At 40.1% G+C, this 16,886-nt stretch overlaps 1 protein-coding gene across 1 annotated transcript in view; it reads left to right on the top strand.

Moving 5' to 3' along the window:
• Positions 1-16,886, top strand: part of LOC106080697 (putative phosphatidate phosphatase) — a 71,836-nt gene that overhangs the window by 35,697 nt on the left and 19,253 nt on the right. The window contains exon 3 of the mRNA XM_013242165.2: positions 8,753-8,904. Coding sequence (XP_013097619.2) covers positions 8,753-8,904 — 152 coding nt within the window. The remainder of the gene's footprint in view (positions 1-8,752; positions 8,905-16,886) is intronic.

Here is a 16,886-nt window from a genome sequence, read left to right as displayed (position 1 = left end):
TCTAAATCATTTTGTACTTTGCGACCTGAATTAAGTAAAAACTATGCTTAATTTAAATGTAACGGCTGTATGAAATTTTTAATATTTAATTTGTTGAACATCGTGTCTAGGGGACGACGACAACAGTGTTTATTGCAAATATAAATAGTGTATATGGGACAAGGGGACTTGTGTTAAATTGTGATAGCTACAGAATGTATAAGCTAGGCGATGAAAGAGTTCTAGTTTACATGCGAACCCTTTTGCAAAGCATGCGCAGCTGTCATGGATCTTGGGGGCTTAAGAACAAACGTTTAAAAAAAACGACTTTTTATAGGACTTAACATTCACAAAAATTCCAATAAAAAGAGTATTCTGTAGACGCGTCAAACAGTGAGTTTTAGGCATAAGAAAAAAAAAAAAAAAGAAATTAAGGTAAGTTTATAAGAATAAAAACAAGTAAAAAGGCGTTAAGTTCGGCCGGGCCGAACTTTGGATACCCACCATATTGGGTATATACGTAAACCACATTTCATCAAAATCCGGAGAAAATTGCACACCTTATGTCCCATAGAAGTTATATCGAAATATGTTCCGATTTGGACCAAATATTAATAAGTACAAGTCATTGTTCACTTGTGTGTATCAAAATTTTGATCTTTTAAGCAGATATATCTAAAAATAAACCGATCAGAACCATATACGATACGGATGTCGAAAAGCCTAACATAAGTCACTGTGTCAAATTTCGGTCTACATGGCAGCTATTTCCAAATGTAGACCGATTTGAGCGAAGTTGCAAAAAAAAAATGTTGAAGAGCCTAACACAACGCAACGAATTTCGGCGAAATCGGACATTAAATGCGCCTTTTATGAGCCCAAAACCTTAAATCGAGGGATCAGTCTATATGGCAGCTATATCCAAAACTGGGCCGATCTGAGCCATATTGAAAAAGGATGTCGAAGGGTCTAACACAACTAACTGTCCCAAATTTGGGCAAAATCGGCCAATAAATGCGCCTTTGTTGGGCCAAAGACCTTAAATCGAGAGATCGGTCTATATGGCAGCTATATCCAAATCTGGACCGATGTGGGCCAAATTGAAGAAGGACGTCGAAGAGCCGAACACAACTCACTGTCTCAAATTTCAGCGACATTGGGAAATAAATGCGCCTTTATGGCCCCAATACCTAAAACCCAGAGATCGGTCTAAATGGCAGCTATATCCAAATCTTTACCGATCTGTGCCAAATTACAGAAGTATGTCAAGGGGCTTAACTTAACTCAATATCCCAAACTTCGGCGACGTCGGACAATAAATGCGCCTTTTATGGGCCCAAAACCTTAAATCGAGAGATCGGTCTATATGGCAGCTATACCCAAATCTCAACCGATCAGAGCCAAATTGCAGAAGTATGTGGAAGGACCTCAGACAACTCAATGTCCCAAATTTCAGCAAAATCGGATAATAAATGTGGCTTTTATGGGCCTAAGACCCTAAATCGGAGGATCGGTCTATATGGCAGCTATATCCAAATCTGGACCGATCTGAGCCAAATTGACGAAGGACATCGAAGGACCCTTAGACAACTGACTGTCCCAAATTTCAGCAAAATCGGACAATAAATGTGGCTTTTATGGGCCTAAGACCCTAAATCGGAGGATCGGTCTATATGGCAGCTATATCCAAATCTGAACCTATCAGAGCCAAATTAAAGAAAGATGTGGAAGGGCCTAACACAACTCACTGTCCCAAATTTCAGCAAAATAGGATAATAAATTTGGCTTTTATGGGCCTAAGACTCTAAATCGGCCTATCGGTCTATATGGGGGCTATATCAAGATATAGTCCGATATAGCCCATCTTCGAACTTAGCCTGCTTATGGACAAAAAAAGAATCTGTTTCAGCTAAATATCTCTATTTTTAAAGACTATAGCGTGATTTCAACAGACAGACGGGCGGACATGTGCAGATCGTCTTAGATTTTTACGCTGATCAAGAATATATATACTTTATTGGGTCGGTCGGAAATGGATATTTCGATGTTTTGCAAACGGAATCACAAAATGAATATACACCCATCCTTCGGTGGTGGGTATAATAAGTAAATAAATGAGTCTTAACATTCATCTACTTAATGCAGTAAAATGTTTCCAAAGTCTGGTTTTAAATGTTGCCGAGTTACTGAGTAATTGCAGATCGTTAGGAAGTGAGTTCCAGAGACGTACAGCGAATATGAACATATGCCATTCAGAAACAAGCCTCGGATGAATTTTGGGAATGATTTTTATACCCTCCACCATAAGATGGGGGGTATACTAATTTCGTCATTCTGTTTGTAACTACTCAAAATATTCGTCTGAGACCCCATAAAGTATATATATTCTTGATCGTCGTGACATTTTATATCGATCTAGCCATGTCCGTCCGCCTGTCCGTCCGTCCGTCCGTCTGTCTGTCCAAAGGACCCTAACTTCCGAAGTAGTAGAGCTAGCCGCTTGAAATTTTGCACAAATACTTTTTATTAGTGTAGGTCGGTTGGTATTGCAAATGGGCCATATCGGTCCTTGTTTTGATATAGCTGCCATATAAACCGATCTTGGGTCTTGACTTCTTGAGCCTCTAGAGTGCGCAATTCTTATCCGATTGGAATGAAATTTTGCACGACGTGTTTTGTTGCGATATCCAACAATTGTGCCAAGTATGGTTCAAATAGGTCTATAACCTTATATAGCTGTCATATAAACCGATCTTGGATCTAGACTTCTTGAGCCTCTTGAGCCTGATATAGCTGTCATATAAATCTGGGGACTTGACTTCTTGAGCCCACAAAGGACGCAATTCTTATTCGAATTGGCTGACATTTTACACAGGTCTCCAACATATAATTTAATTGTGGTCCAAACCGGACCATATCTTGATATCGCTCTAATAGCAGAGCAAATCTTTTCTTATATCCTTTTTTTTTGCCTAAGAAGAGATGCCGGGAAAAGAACTCGACAAATGCGATCCATGGTGGAGGGTATATAAGATTCGGCCCGGCCGAACTTAGCACGCTTTTACTTGTTTCACCTATAATAAATCTGGCGAAATCAATGAATCCATACAGATATTGTGGTGCCTGCGTGTAGATCAGTTTATACAGGAAAGTAAGCTACCTCAGGTACAACAAGTGCTGTAAGGAGACGCCATACATCGCGCCGTCTCTGGCTAAATACATAACGAGTAACGCTATTAAAAAAGGTGTTTAGCTTACCTTTACTTGCCGAGTCGCAAGTAGCAAACAACTCACAGCCGTAGAGAATGCCAGGAACAAGATAAGACTTTGCCAAGAGAGACCTAACCCGCAGCGGAGTAACCGACTGAGTGGCCCAGAGAGCACGCAATTTTGAATATACCTGACCAACGACAGAGTCGATATGATTACTCCAAGTCAGAGTGCCAATAATAACCATGCCCACGATTTCCAATCTAGCGTAATGAATATACTGAGTTCGGTGTGACAGGCACGACAAAAAAAGGCGAACGGATGTAGAAGAAAAATTATAAAGATGTCTCATTACAAAACAAGGAATGATCCACAGTGTGAAATGCCTTAGAATGGTCAAGAAGAACAAGGAAATTTTTCTTGTCATTCTCCAAATTGACCTTGATCCTCTCAGTGACCTCTGCCAAGGCAGTTACGCAGCTGTGGTTAGGTCGAAACCCGGAATGTCTCAGATATAACAAAGAGTTCTAGTTGACAAAAGACGACATTTGCAAATACAGCATTTTCTCCTTTGACAAGTAACAAAGAATCGCAATTGGTCTATATCCCTTGGAATTCTTAGGCAGTGAAAATAACTCGTGTTCAAAATCCTATTGAAAACATATGTTACATGAGGAATAATATGGAGACAACAGATACGACAGCGTTAGACTTTACAGTCGCGACACACTCAAGGACATCGGCGGGCCAATACAGCTGAAGCCAAAACCACAGTCGCCGTCGAGAGACGGGGAGATATTGAAGCCATAGAAATTGGACTCAACTAGGATCTGTGGTACATTAACAAAGGCATCATTAAGCCCATTGATGTCCAAGTTTGTTGAACATCTATTAGTATCTTTCCCAATTCCTATGTCTCGAATGACCTTCCAAGTTCTCTTGGAGCCTATTGCAGAAGTAAAGCGTTTATAATAGTAGTCTTTCTTGGCTATCTTAATCAACTTATTGACGTGGTCTCTTGCTGAGCAAAAGGCATCATGTAACTCAGGCGTCCTGAAACGTCTCCGCTTGCGATGCGACATATTCCTCTCGTGAATAGTTGAACGAATATACCGGAAGAACCACGGTTTCGATCTGAAAGACACTTCTCTAGGCTTGAGTGGAACAGTAAGTTCCTGTTGCTCACGGATATTCCTCTGTAGAAAGTCAGTTTGTTCATCGATAGTTTCCATACAGTCGATAAGTACAGCACTCGAAAGCAAAAAAGCATGGTCGAGACTGGCAAAATCTCTATATGAATAGGTTTCCCTAGTCCTGGTGAGCTCAAATTCATAACATAAAAAGATCAAGTCATGCTCCGAAAAACATGAGGCTGACACTTGGTCGTATAGGAGGCCTTTAGAAGTGTCACTAACAAAGAACAGATCTAGGAGCGTGCTTGAGGATGCGGAAAATGCGTGGGAATTGTTGAATTAACAGGAAAAAGATCGAAGGAAGACATTTCAAACGCCACGCCCGTGTCCTGTAAAACGTTAGAGTTGAAGTCCCCAGCAACTACAATGTTTGAGTAAGGAAGAGAGAAAGATGTTCAAGGACAGAGAAAAAATCTCGCGTATCCGTATGGTTGTTCGGTCTATAAACGCACCCCACTAGAAGCTTGTTATCAGCAGCAGACACCTCAACAAAAACATACTCAATTGGGCCACCTGGCTTAGATTTTATACATAACTGGGTATTCATACAGAGCGGTGCCGCCCCCACGACGTAATCTATCAGCTCTGTGCACACAATATCGTGAAAAATCAACAAACGCATCAGGTGTTGACTGATTCCACCACGTCTCCGATACAAACACTATATCAATGTCAAAGTTCTCAAAAACCATCTTGAATTCGTCAAGCTTGTTATTCAGGCTTGGGGCATTAATATGACGGATATTATTGGTTGCCCAAAAAGTAATTGCGGATTTTTCATATAGTCGGCGTTGACAAATTTTTTCACAGCTTGTGACTCTGTAATTGCATTCTTTCTTCTGTCAGTTATCAGCTGTTACTTTTAGCTTGCTTTAGAAAAAAAGTGTAAAAAAAGTTTATTTGATTAAAGTTCATTCTAAGTTCTATTAAAAATGCATTTACCTTCTTTTAAAAAATTCGCAATTACTTTTTGGGCAACCCAATAAATCCATTATGTTGCCTAGACAATATCCTCATCATATTCGCCGTTGCATCTATAGTATTAGTTGTAGCAGTCATTTTTAAAGAAGTAAAAAGATTTAATTAAATCCTCAGCTACTCGGAAGGGTAATAATTCGACGAACTTTAAAAGAAAATGTCGAATGTAGGAACCCAGAGGCTGAACGAATTAGGACCTCAATTTAACTACTAATTCAGTTTTCTAATAAAGGAATTTATTTCCAGTCGATCTACTAAAATAATTTCTGCCCAAAGAAATCCTTTCATTAAGTGTGATAAATCCCACCTATTTTTCGCATATGAAACCATAACACATTCCTTTCAATATTAAAATTATTGTATGTGATATTTTCCCAGGAACGATAGCCAACTTAAGATCTACTAAACATTTGTATGTGATATGTCAATTGAATCGAATAAACATGCATATAATCTCGAACAAGTAATCATTATTCAATTCTCTAATGGTGATTTCGCTCGAAATCTAAAACCATAGAAAGGATATGGGTCTTGGTGCTACCCAATGGCAAAACAAAAACGCATACATTCAACACATTTGAATGACAACACTTATGGCTGCCATATTTTGGAGTCATTTCACCCCAGGCCTAGAGTCAAGTTGTGGCATTATCAAATGAAACTGATATCTTGGACCTGCAATGGCAGCAGCCACATGTGAACGAACACCTGCCTGCTGCCAGTCTACCTCATTGGTTAAAATCCACTATCCTGGTGACTGTGACTTGCGACTGTAGCCGCATATGCAAGATTGTTACTTCATTAAGTGACGCTTAAACCACAACATGAATACATTGTCTGGCTAGTGTTCGTATGATGTGTGTAACCATATTCAATGGTTTATCCTAATCCATTAAAAATAAATTGAAAAGCAACAAAGTCTTATGATTGATCAAGCCGAAATATTTACACTCTTGGTTGAAGCTGTAGTACAAGCAATATATTAGTTCCAGTTTTCGAAAATGCAAAACGAACGATTTTCTTAGCGTAATATCTTGCGAACCTTGATATATTTATGTTCAACCTATTTGTATTTATGTTCAACCTAGCTGTATTTTATTTTAGTCCTATCAAGTGTTACTCAGATGTTCTGGATAGATTATCGGTGCAAAGTTGATTTGGTAAGTTATCGATATCGTGTGATAACAGATAATAAGAAACGATTAATCATACTAGAAAAAAACACAGCATTAGAAAATATAGGCAAAATAATTTTTTTTTTTTTTTGTTTTACGGACACTCCCTTTCAGGGATTTCATAGCCTTTCAAGGATAACTACGATTATACGATTATCCAATATGTGGTGTATGATCTGAAAACCTTTACAGTTCAGGGCCAGATCTATAGACCAGGTGCAGGCTCGGAAAGGACTCCAAAGTCCCAACAGACTCTTTGATATACACCGGCCGTAGCATATTGTCTACCCCTCCCAAAGGTATGGGTGCTTGAAGCATTATACCTTTCCAAAGGTCTCAATCAGATCTGGCGACTGGTTAAGTGCAAATGAGGAAGAGAAGGACAACCCAGAGGAATTCGCGCAGTTTGTCCCCAGCCTTTAAGTTAATGTGGAGATTCCGATTCAGACTCAGTCAACGACAAATACATTGTTAACAAGTAAGAGCGTGCTAAGTTCGGCCGGGCCGAATCTTATATACCCTCCACCATGAATCGCATTTGTCGAGTTCTATGCGCGGTATCTCTTTTTAGGCAAACAAAGTATATTGAATAAGAACTGTTAAGCCATTGGAGCTATATCAAGTTTCAGTCCGGTTCGGACCACAAATGAATGCTGAACATTGTAGAAGTCATTGTGTAATATTTCAGTCCATTCGGATAAGAATTGCGCCTTGTAGGGGCTCAAGAATCAAAATCGGGAGATAGGTTTATATGGGAGCGGTATCATGCGTTGTACAAAATGTCTGCCAAGTCAGATGAGAATTGCGCTCTCTAGAGGCTCAAGAAGTCAAGATACCAGATCGGTTTATATGGAAGGTATATCAGGTTATGTACCGATTCGCACCATACTTAGCACACTTATTGCAAACAAAACACTTCATGCAACATTTCATTCAAATCGGTTGAGAATTTCTCGCTCTATTGGCTCAAGAAGTCAAGATCCAAGATCGGTTTATATGACAGCTATACCAGATTATGAACCGATTTAAATCATACTAAGCACAGATTGGAAGTGATACCAAAACACTACGTGCAAAATTTCAGCCAAATCGGACGAGAATTGCGCCCTCTAGAGGCTCAAGACCCAAGATCGCTTTATATGGCAGCTATATCAAAACATGGACAGATTTAAACCATACTAGGCGTAGTTGTTGGAAGTGCTACCGAAAGACTACGTGCAAAATTTCAATAAAATCGGACCAGAATTCCGCCCTCTACAGGCTCAAGAAGTCAAGACCCAAGATCGGTTTATATGGCAGCTATATCAAAACATGGACCGATTTGGTCCATTTACAATACTAACCGACCTACACTAATAAAAAGTGTTTGTGCAAAATTTCAAGCTCCTAGCTTTACTCCTTCGGAAATTAGCGTGCTTTCGACAGACAGACGGACGGACATGGCTAAATTGACTTAAAATGACATGACGATCAAGAATATATATATACTTTATGGGGTCTTAGACGCACATTTCGAGGTGTTACAAACAGAATAACGAAATTAGTATACCCCCATCCCATAGTGGAGGGTATGAAAAAGTGAAAAGGCATTAAGTTCGTCCGGGCCGATATTTGGATACCCACCACCTCGATTTGAATTGTAAAGGTTTGAACTTTTAACTGATATAATTGACCTTTGACATGAAAGTGTATCCATGGTAGATTCTAACATCCATATATGTAGACTGTTCCTACAGTTATAATCCGATTTGGAATAATAGTACTAATAACTATGGAGCAAATAGGACTATAAAAGATATATTCCATCCATAAGTACAAAACATGTTTAATAAATTTCATTTAGCATTTTTGCGTTTGCATTTTTGGTATTTTTTTAATTTCTGAATCATATTAATAAAATTAAAAATAATTATTATATCTCAATTATTTAAGTGAACTGAGGCTATTACTGATTCGTTACTATTATGTTTTATGAGACCATAGGGTCTCGGATTTAATATTAGAAATATATCTATAAAATAAATTTAAAATATCACTAACGCACTGTGTAGCCTATCTTACATATCAACTTCAATGCAGTAAATATTATTTCTATGTCTTGGCAATAAATTGTCCCACATAAAAGATAGAAAAACAGATCTGCCAATGGAGGTGTCTTCTTGTATTATTTGCCATTAATTTTTGCCTTCTATTGCTCTGTCTTTGTTTTCTTTGCAGTTGGCCTACCCATACTCAGTTTCACATTGTGGGGTGAAGCGTACAAACGCGGCTTCTTCTGTAATGATGATTCGCTGATGCATCCCTACCATGAGTCTACTGTGCCAAGTTGGATGCTGTATTTGATGTGTTTTGTGATACCGATTTCAATGGTAAGTAATGGCAACAACTACACCATAGGCCACATGGAAACATGTGTGCATGGTGGCATTCATAGTTTGATTTATGAGAGTTTATTAATTAAGAGAAGGCACTTTGTTTGACGGAACAGTGGGACCTGTATTGTAATCAGTTGATTATGAATGTCATTCAACATATACCAACCTTAAGTTTTAATGACTCTTAAAATATTGTTTGTATACAGGAGACTGTAGTGCAATGTGGCAAGATATCTGTAAACATAAAATCATGGGATGGATGAACTCAGGTTCGATTCTTAGCACCGCAATCTTTGCAATCTTAAACAAGTAAAGGCGTGCAATGTTCAGCCGAGCCGAATCTTGGGAACCACCACCATAGATTGTGCTAAATTATGGGAGCTATATCTAGTTGTAGACCGAATTAGACCGTACTTGGCGCAGTTGTTGAGAGTCAAAACAGAACACTATATGAAAAATTTCAGCCAAATCGGATAAAAATCGCGGTTTGTAAGGGCTCAAGAAGTCAAATCGGGAGATCGGTTTATATGGGAGCTATATCATGTTCTTGACCGATATGAACCTTACTTGGAGTCATAACAGAACACCACGTACAAAATTTCAGCCAAATCGGATGAAAATTGAGGCTTCCAGCGGTTCAATAAGTCAAATCGTGAGATCGGTTCATATGGGATCTATATCAGGTTATGCACAGTTTTAAACCGAACTTTGCACAGTTGATGAAATCAAAATAGAACACTATGTGCAAAATTTCGGCCAAATCGGACAAAAATTGCGGATTCCAGGGGCTCAGGAAGTCAAATTGGGAGATCGAGTTACATGGGAGCTATATCAGATTATACACCGATTGTGAGCGTACTTGATTTCGTTGTTGAGAGTTATAACAGAATACTATGTGCAAAATTTCAGCCAAATCAGATGAAAATTGCGGCTTCCAGCGGTTCAATAAGTCAAATCGTGAGATCGGTTTATATGGGATTTATATCTGGTTATACACAGATTTAAACCGAACTTTGCGCAGCTAATGAAAGTCAAAATATAACACTATGTGCAAAATTTCAACCAAATCGGACAAAAACTGCGGCTTCCAGGGGCTCAAGAAGTCAAATTGGGAGATCGGTTTATATGGGAGCTATATCAGGTTCTTGACCGATTTGTACTGAGTACAGTTGTTGGAAGTCATAACAGAACTCTATGTGCAAAATTTCAGCTAAATCGAACAAAAAGTGTAGCCTCCTTGGGCTCAAGAAGTCAAATAGGGAGATCGGTTTGTATGGGAGCTATATCCAAATCTGAACCGATATTGCCCATTTGCAATCCCCAACGACCTGTGTTAATATTAAGTATCTGTGCAAATTTTCAAGCGACTAGCTTTAGGCGTTTGACCGCTATCGTGATTTCTATTGTACAAACGGACGGACGGACATGGTTAGTTCGACTCAAAATGTGGAGACGATCAAGAATACATATCGTCTCCACATTTTGAGTCGAAACGAATACATATCGTTTATTGGGTCCTAGATCAATATTTCGAGTCGGAATGACTTGATTAGTATACCCCCATCCTATGGTGGTGGGAATAAAAAAAAAACAAGTAAAAGCGTGCTAATTTCCGCCGGGCCGTAACTTATATACCCTCCACCAAGGATCGCATTTGTCAAGTTCTTTGAATGACTTTTCAAATAAATAAGAGCTTCATCAAGTTATAGACTGATATGGACCGTACTAGTCATGGCTGTTAAAAGCCTTAAAAAAACCCCTTTCCAAATTTTCAGGCAAATCGCGCCCTACAGAGGCTGAGGAAGTCAAATTGTCAGATCGGTTTATATGACAGCTATATCAGGTTATGGACCGATTTAGCTCATACCTGCCACAGTTATTGAAAGTCAAAAAAAAAAAAAAAAACGCTACGTGCAAAATTTTAGCCATATCGGATAAGCATTACGTTTTATAAAGGCTCAAAAAGTCAAATCTGGAGATCGGTTAATGTGGCAGTTTTAAAAGGTAATGAACAGATTTAGACCATACTTAGCACAGTTAATGAAAACCAAGACACAACGCTATGTGCGTTGGCCACATTGGATACGGTTTGCGTCATATAGAAGCTCAAGAAATCCAATCGGGAGATCGGTATATATGGCAGCTATACCAAAAAATGGACCGGTTTGGCCCATTTACAATCTCAACAGACCTACACTTATTTTTTTGTATTTCTGCAAAACTTCAAGCGCGTAGCTTTACTCCTTGCGTGCTTTCAACAGACGGTTATGGCTGATCGATCTAAAATGTCATGACGATCAAGAACATATATATACTTTATATATCCTTATCACGAATATTTCGAGGTGCTTGAAACGGAATGACGAAAATGTACCATCCTATGGTGGAGGGTATAAAAAAAAACTACACACGTGACATTGTCAAAAAGTGAACGGTTGTGGACAGTTTCCAACGTTTGGTTCACAAAATACTGGTGTTGATATATGAATATTTGTGCTTCATCTGATAACATGTTGTTTAACTTTTCTGAGCCAATGTGGTCAAATTGACAATTCCTCGCTTGACTTTTCCTATGGGTACTATCTTCCCAACAATAAATCCATTTTCTTCGAAATATATTTGGTACAGCATGGTCATTTATTATACATTGGCTTATATGTGGTGGTCTCACTGTGGAACACTTGTAATTGATATCGAATTTAATGCTCTTTGCACAATCAATGTTTCTTATTTATCAATTTTTTGTGTTGTTTTTGACGGGCTATTCTTATTCATGTTTATTAACTAAGAAATTGAAAAATTATTTATTTCATTGATCCAATCTATCTAGTAAATGTAAATTTTGTTGTTTCAAGTTTAGCTGACACCGTCGGCAACCTTGTGTTATGGACTTCTGACTACTGCTGGTGCTGCAGTATTACCTCCAAAAATATTGTTGGCAGCTGCAGTTAATACTATTGTCTGAAACAAATCTAAAAAAATTCGCATCAAAGTTGCATGAACCAAACATTCATTCATTCAGGCAGCAGCAAATCTTAATGCATAAAATATGATTTTTCTTTAAAGGAGGAAGAAAAAATCTACATCTATGGCCGCCTTTAGTGACTTTCTAACCTTGCCCGAAGGTATTGCCTCGCATTAGGAGAAGTGTTGAATGAAATCTCTTCTTTGGTGCATTCATTTGATCGGTCCAATTACAAAAACGCCGCCTTTTCCTATTTGGTTTGTAAACATTTGTTTTTGTTTGTCTTGCTTTCGCTGTTGGCTTGTTGTTGGGATTGTTGCATATGTTGCTCTACGTCCCATCCGTATGTAAATATTTGCCAAGTTACAAAAAAGTGTGCTGCGCATGAGCAATCTTCAACATAAGTTTGCCGCATGTTTAAACAGCGCATAGTCAGAATGCTGCTCCCGTTTATTGAATCTTCATGAGCTCAAATCCGTACAAACACTCTGCTCGAAGCATTTATGTCAGATGAAAAAACCCGAAAGGCTGTAGATTCAATATTTACTCGCTTTTTTTTTGTCTGTTACAAGTTTTATCTTATTTGCGATTTTAACGAGCGTGTAACGTGTTAACTCTTTTTGTAGGAGCTTCGAAAGCGGCGGCACTTCCTAAAAGTCGACTAATTGATTGTTTTCACATATATTTACATTGGCACTCTACAACAAAGATCAGAAGATTGTTTGAGAAAATGTTTTGAGATAAACTAATCTTTGTCTACTAGGTAAGATCAAAGCAAGTAACTTTTTTGGCCTATATGAATGAAAGGAAGTTATGTTTTCGGTTGAAACTGAATTTTATTAGGCGAAAGTTGCAATGTGCACCAAGTTCTAATACTATAATACTGAACGTAAACACCATTCGCGTTTCTATAGCTGGTTTATAGGGAATATATGGAGATTTATTTCATATCAATAAGGAAAACGGAACTGGTGCTGTTCACTTGTAGTTACTGGAAATACAATAGATTACTGGAATTTTGACTCCCGCACTGCAACAATCGTACGAAGCGAAATACCTGGGCCTAGTTCTTAATTACAGGCCACCGATGGCCAGAGGTCGGAATGTCCGCCTAGGATGCTGAAAGTCTGTGAATGAAAACATCAGTAACAGTCCATTAGTGGTTATCCCATAATTTTTGTTGGTAATAATTGTGAAGTATTAAGCAGCTACTAAGTGGTTTTTCCCTGTGGTTTTTCGGTACGAATATCGAGGGGTCTTACGCAACTCATTGCGCCCAATTTCAGCAAAATCGGTTAATAAATTCATCTTTTATGTGTCTAAAATCTTAAATCGGAAGATGGATATATGGCCAGCTATATCCAAATCTGGATTGGGATGTCGAGTAGCCTAACACAACCCGCTATACCAAATTTCAACGAAATCGGACAAAAACGCATCTATTATAAGCCCAAGACCTTAAATTGTGGCAGCTATATCTAAATCTGGGAGATTTTAATGCATTTTTTGGTCCAACAGTCGGAAAGTTTAGCCTCCACGACATAACGTCTAGTTGTTGATGTTGTTGTAGCGGTTTATTGTGTTCTATCTTTCGTTTGCTTGATTCTGTTGAGTGTCAAGACCCAGGAACTCTGCGACTAAGATGGGGTGCGTCCACAGGGATCTAGGTCTGAGTTAAGTGGGTCTGGCCGGGCAGTTAAACAGGTGACGTGCATCGTGCGGTTCCTGGTTACAATCAGGACATACATCTTGCACGTCGGCATCAATCCTAGCTCTGTAGGAATTGAGGCGGTTGCATCTGCCGGAACGTAATTGAGCCAGAACTACTCTGGTTTGCCTGGGGAGATCGATTTTTTCAGGTGCAATTGGAGGCGGTCGTTCTCCAAGGACTACATTCACCCGGTAGCCAATTACCGCATCTGCTACCGTGTTAGCATGGATGCTATTTAGACCTGCTTGATATGCTGCTTGATCTAGAGGTTCTCTCTTGTAGCGCTGAACCTCACGCTCTAGATCATGTAGATCTACCTTAAGGCTTCTGGGCGGTGGATATCTATCCAAGGTCTCTGCGAGAACAGCCCAAAAGGTATTGCTTAGACAGCATGTAGTTATGTCTTCGCACTGGTAGGATCTTTGTCTCCTGATGGAGGTGGTCCACATGAGTACTGGGAAGACAGCCCGTCGCAGTTCGGAGGGCGGCATTCTGACAGATCTGAATATTATTCCACTGCATATCACAAAATTGATGAGACCACACTGGCGCTGCATAACTTACCACAGACCGGCCAGTTGCTTTTGTACGTGGTCAACCCAAGTGCTGCCAGCAATTGACTTGAGGACCTTGATTCTACTTTTGACTTTATCGCAGATTGCTGTGGCATGTGGGGAGAATGTGTAAGAGCTGACAAATGCGACGCCAAGTATTTTGGGACACTTGATGGTCGGAATCATTTCTCCATCGACCATCACAGTCAGCTCAGTATTCAGCTCACGCGTATTTGTAGTGAACAATGTGGCTGAAGATTTGGTGGCGGATATCTTCAGATTTCTTACAGCGAAATATGAGGCAAGTTCGTTGAGGTAGACGTTCAACCTATCGCAGATGTCATCAATGGGTGGGGGGCCTGATGCCATAATCGTACAATCGTCCGCATATGATACGATCTCTATGCCGTCTGGAGGTGGTGGAATGGAGGATAGGTGGAGGTTAAACAGTGCCGGATATATCACACTACCTTGGGAAACTCCCTGTTTCACTCTACGGTGCTTCGACCTCTTATCCCTAAATTCCACTAATGACTGGCAACCACACAGATAATTTGCGACCCATCGTTTCAGGCCTGGCTGGAGGGACGTGTTGGCGATGTGCTCAAATAATTTGGCATGGCTGAATGCCTTCGATAGGTCCAGTGCCACGAAGACTGTCCTATCACATGGCCTGGGCTGATTGAAGCCACGGCAAATGTGTGCCGTGATGGCATGCAAAGCTGTTGTTGTGCTGTGCAGTCCTCGAAATCCATGTTGATGCTCGGCGAATGGAAATTCTCCTACGAGACTCGTGAGGAGTAATGGGTCAAGCGTCTTTGCCATTGGTGAGAGGAGAGAGATCGGTCTGTACGACTCTCCCAAACTCGGGATCACTCTGCCCATTTTCCAGACATCGGGAACTATAAGATTGTTCAAAGAGTGAGGACAGTGGTAAGGTACTCAACTCCAGGTGAATCCGGATTCTTCAACATCAATGTAGAGATTCAGTCGGGGCCCAAAGCCTTAGATTATTTGGCGCCACGGATGACATTCGTAACTTCGCCCACGGTAAATGGTGATGGCTGTTCATCGGCTCGGAGACCACGAATATGGCGAACAGCTCTCCTCCTTGCCCTGTATCTCTCGGGATGCACAATAAATTGGCGGTTGAACAACCTGGCTCATCTCTGCGGATCAGTCACGGTTATTTCGCCAAAATTGACTGATGTCCTTTCATCCCGTCTACCGGGGTTCGAGAGTGACTTAACAGTAGACCACAGTTTGCCTACACCGGTGTCTAAGTTACATTGCTCTAAGTGTTCCAGCCACAAATTCCGCTTATGTGCGTTGACTACCCCGTTTATTTCCAGATTCAGCAATTTGCGACTTTCAGAGGCCTTAGAATTCAAATCGGGAGGTCGGTTTATATGGGAGCTGTATCCAAATCTGAACCGATATGGCCCATTTGCAATCCTCAAAGACCTACATCAATATTAGCTAGACCTACATCAATATCAAACGGACGGACGGACATGGCTAGTTCGACTCAGAATGTCGAGACCATCAAGAATATTTATACCTTATGGGGTCCCAGATCAATATTGCGAGGTGTTACAAACGGAACGATTTTATTACTATACCCTTATCTTATGGTGGTGGGTATAAAAAGGGTGCGGCTATCAATCCTCCCCATTCCATTATGGACACACACCTAAGCCAGTAGTCGGCTTGTTGTGCACTCTCAATACTAAAAAGTAATCCCGAAAAAGAAAATCTGAGTTAAGAATTCTGTGCTACTAACAAAAGTGTGCCCCTGTTCCATAATGGAATGTTAATTGACAAATTTGCATTTGCAACGAAATCCCTAATTGCTTTCCATACCACGCCCTAGTTCGATTGAGCTATCCTCAGGGATGGCGTTAATCTCTTTCTTACACTGCAAGACTGTTTGTTACCTTCCGATCTGGTTGTTATTGCCCTGATGGCCAGTTTACTGTTCGCAAAAATGTTCACACTCGACGTCCTCGCATTAATAACACACAACCTCACTCATTCCGTGATCGCCCGGATATCCGAATGGAGGTTCGTATTTCGGTCAGGCAGTCGAAATCAAATCTCAGTCCCTGGGTGGGACTGAAAACTCTGGTGTTCCATATGGCAACACCAGAGTTCTTTCAATTTAAGACTGTGCAGCTGCTTCTCGCAATCGACCTCAAGTGTCGTCCTAGGTATCTGGCCGGAAACCTCTTCCGTTCCTTCCATGTTTCCTTGCGTGGCCTCTGCTATACCGCAATGAAGTGACATGCTTCTTACCTCTAATATATTCTCTGAACCTGTGGTATTCTCTTTACGTTGTAGTTTTTTCCTTCGCAGTCCACCAAACTGCTGAGGCGTGAGTAAGTATTGTTTTGGAGCCAGTGGACTATCCACGCATTTAGACCCCATTTCGAGCCTGCGGCCTGTCTGCATAGTACCCAAAATTTGCAAAGACATATTGTTCTCTAAACCGTTTTTCACTTTTTATACCCACCACCGAAGGATGGGGATATATTCATTTTGTCATTCCGTTTGCAACACATCGAAATATCCATTTCCGACCCTATAAAGTATATATATTCTTGATCGTCGTAAAAATCTAAGACGATCTAGCCATATACGTCCGTCGGTCTGAATGTTGAACACACGCTACAGTCTTTAAAAATAAAGATATCGAGCTAAAACTTTGCACAGATTCTTTTTTTGTCCATAGGCAGGTAAAGTTCGA

Source organism: Stomoxys calcitrans, chromosome 5, assembly GCF_963082655.1.
Source record: "Stomoxys calcitrans chromosome 5, idStoCalc2.1, whole genome shotgun sequence".
Taxonomy (NCBI): domain Eukaryota; kingdom Metazoa; phylum Arthropoda; class Insecta; order Diptera; family Muscidae; genus Stomoxys; species Stomoxys calcitrans.
This window is presented reverse-complemented; position numbering and strand designations above follow the sequence as displayed.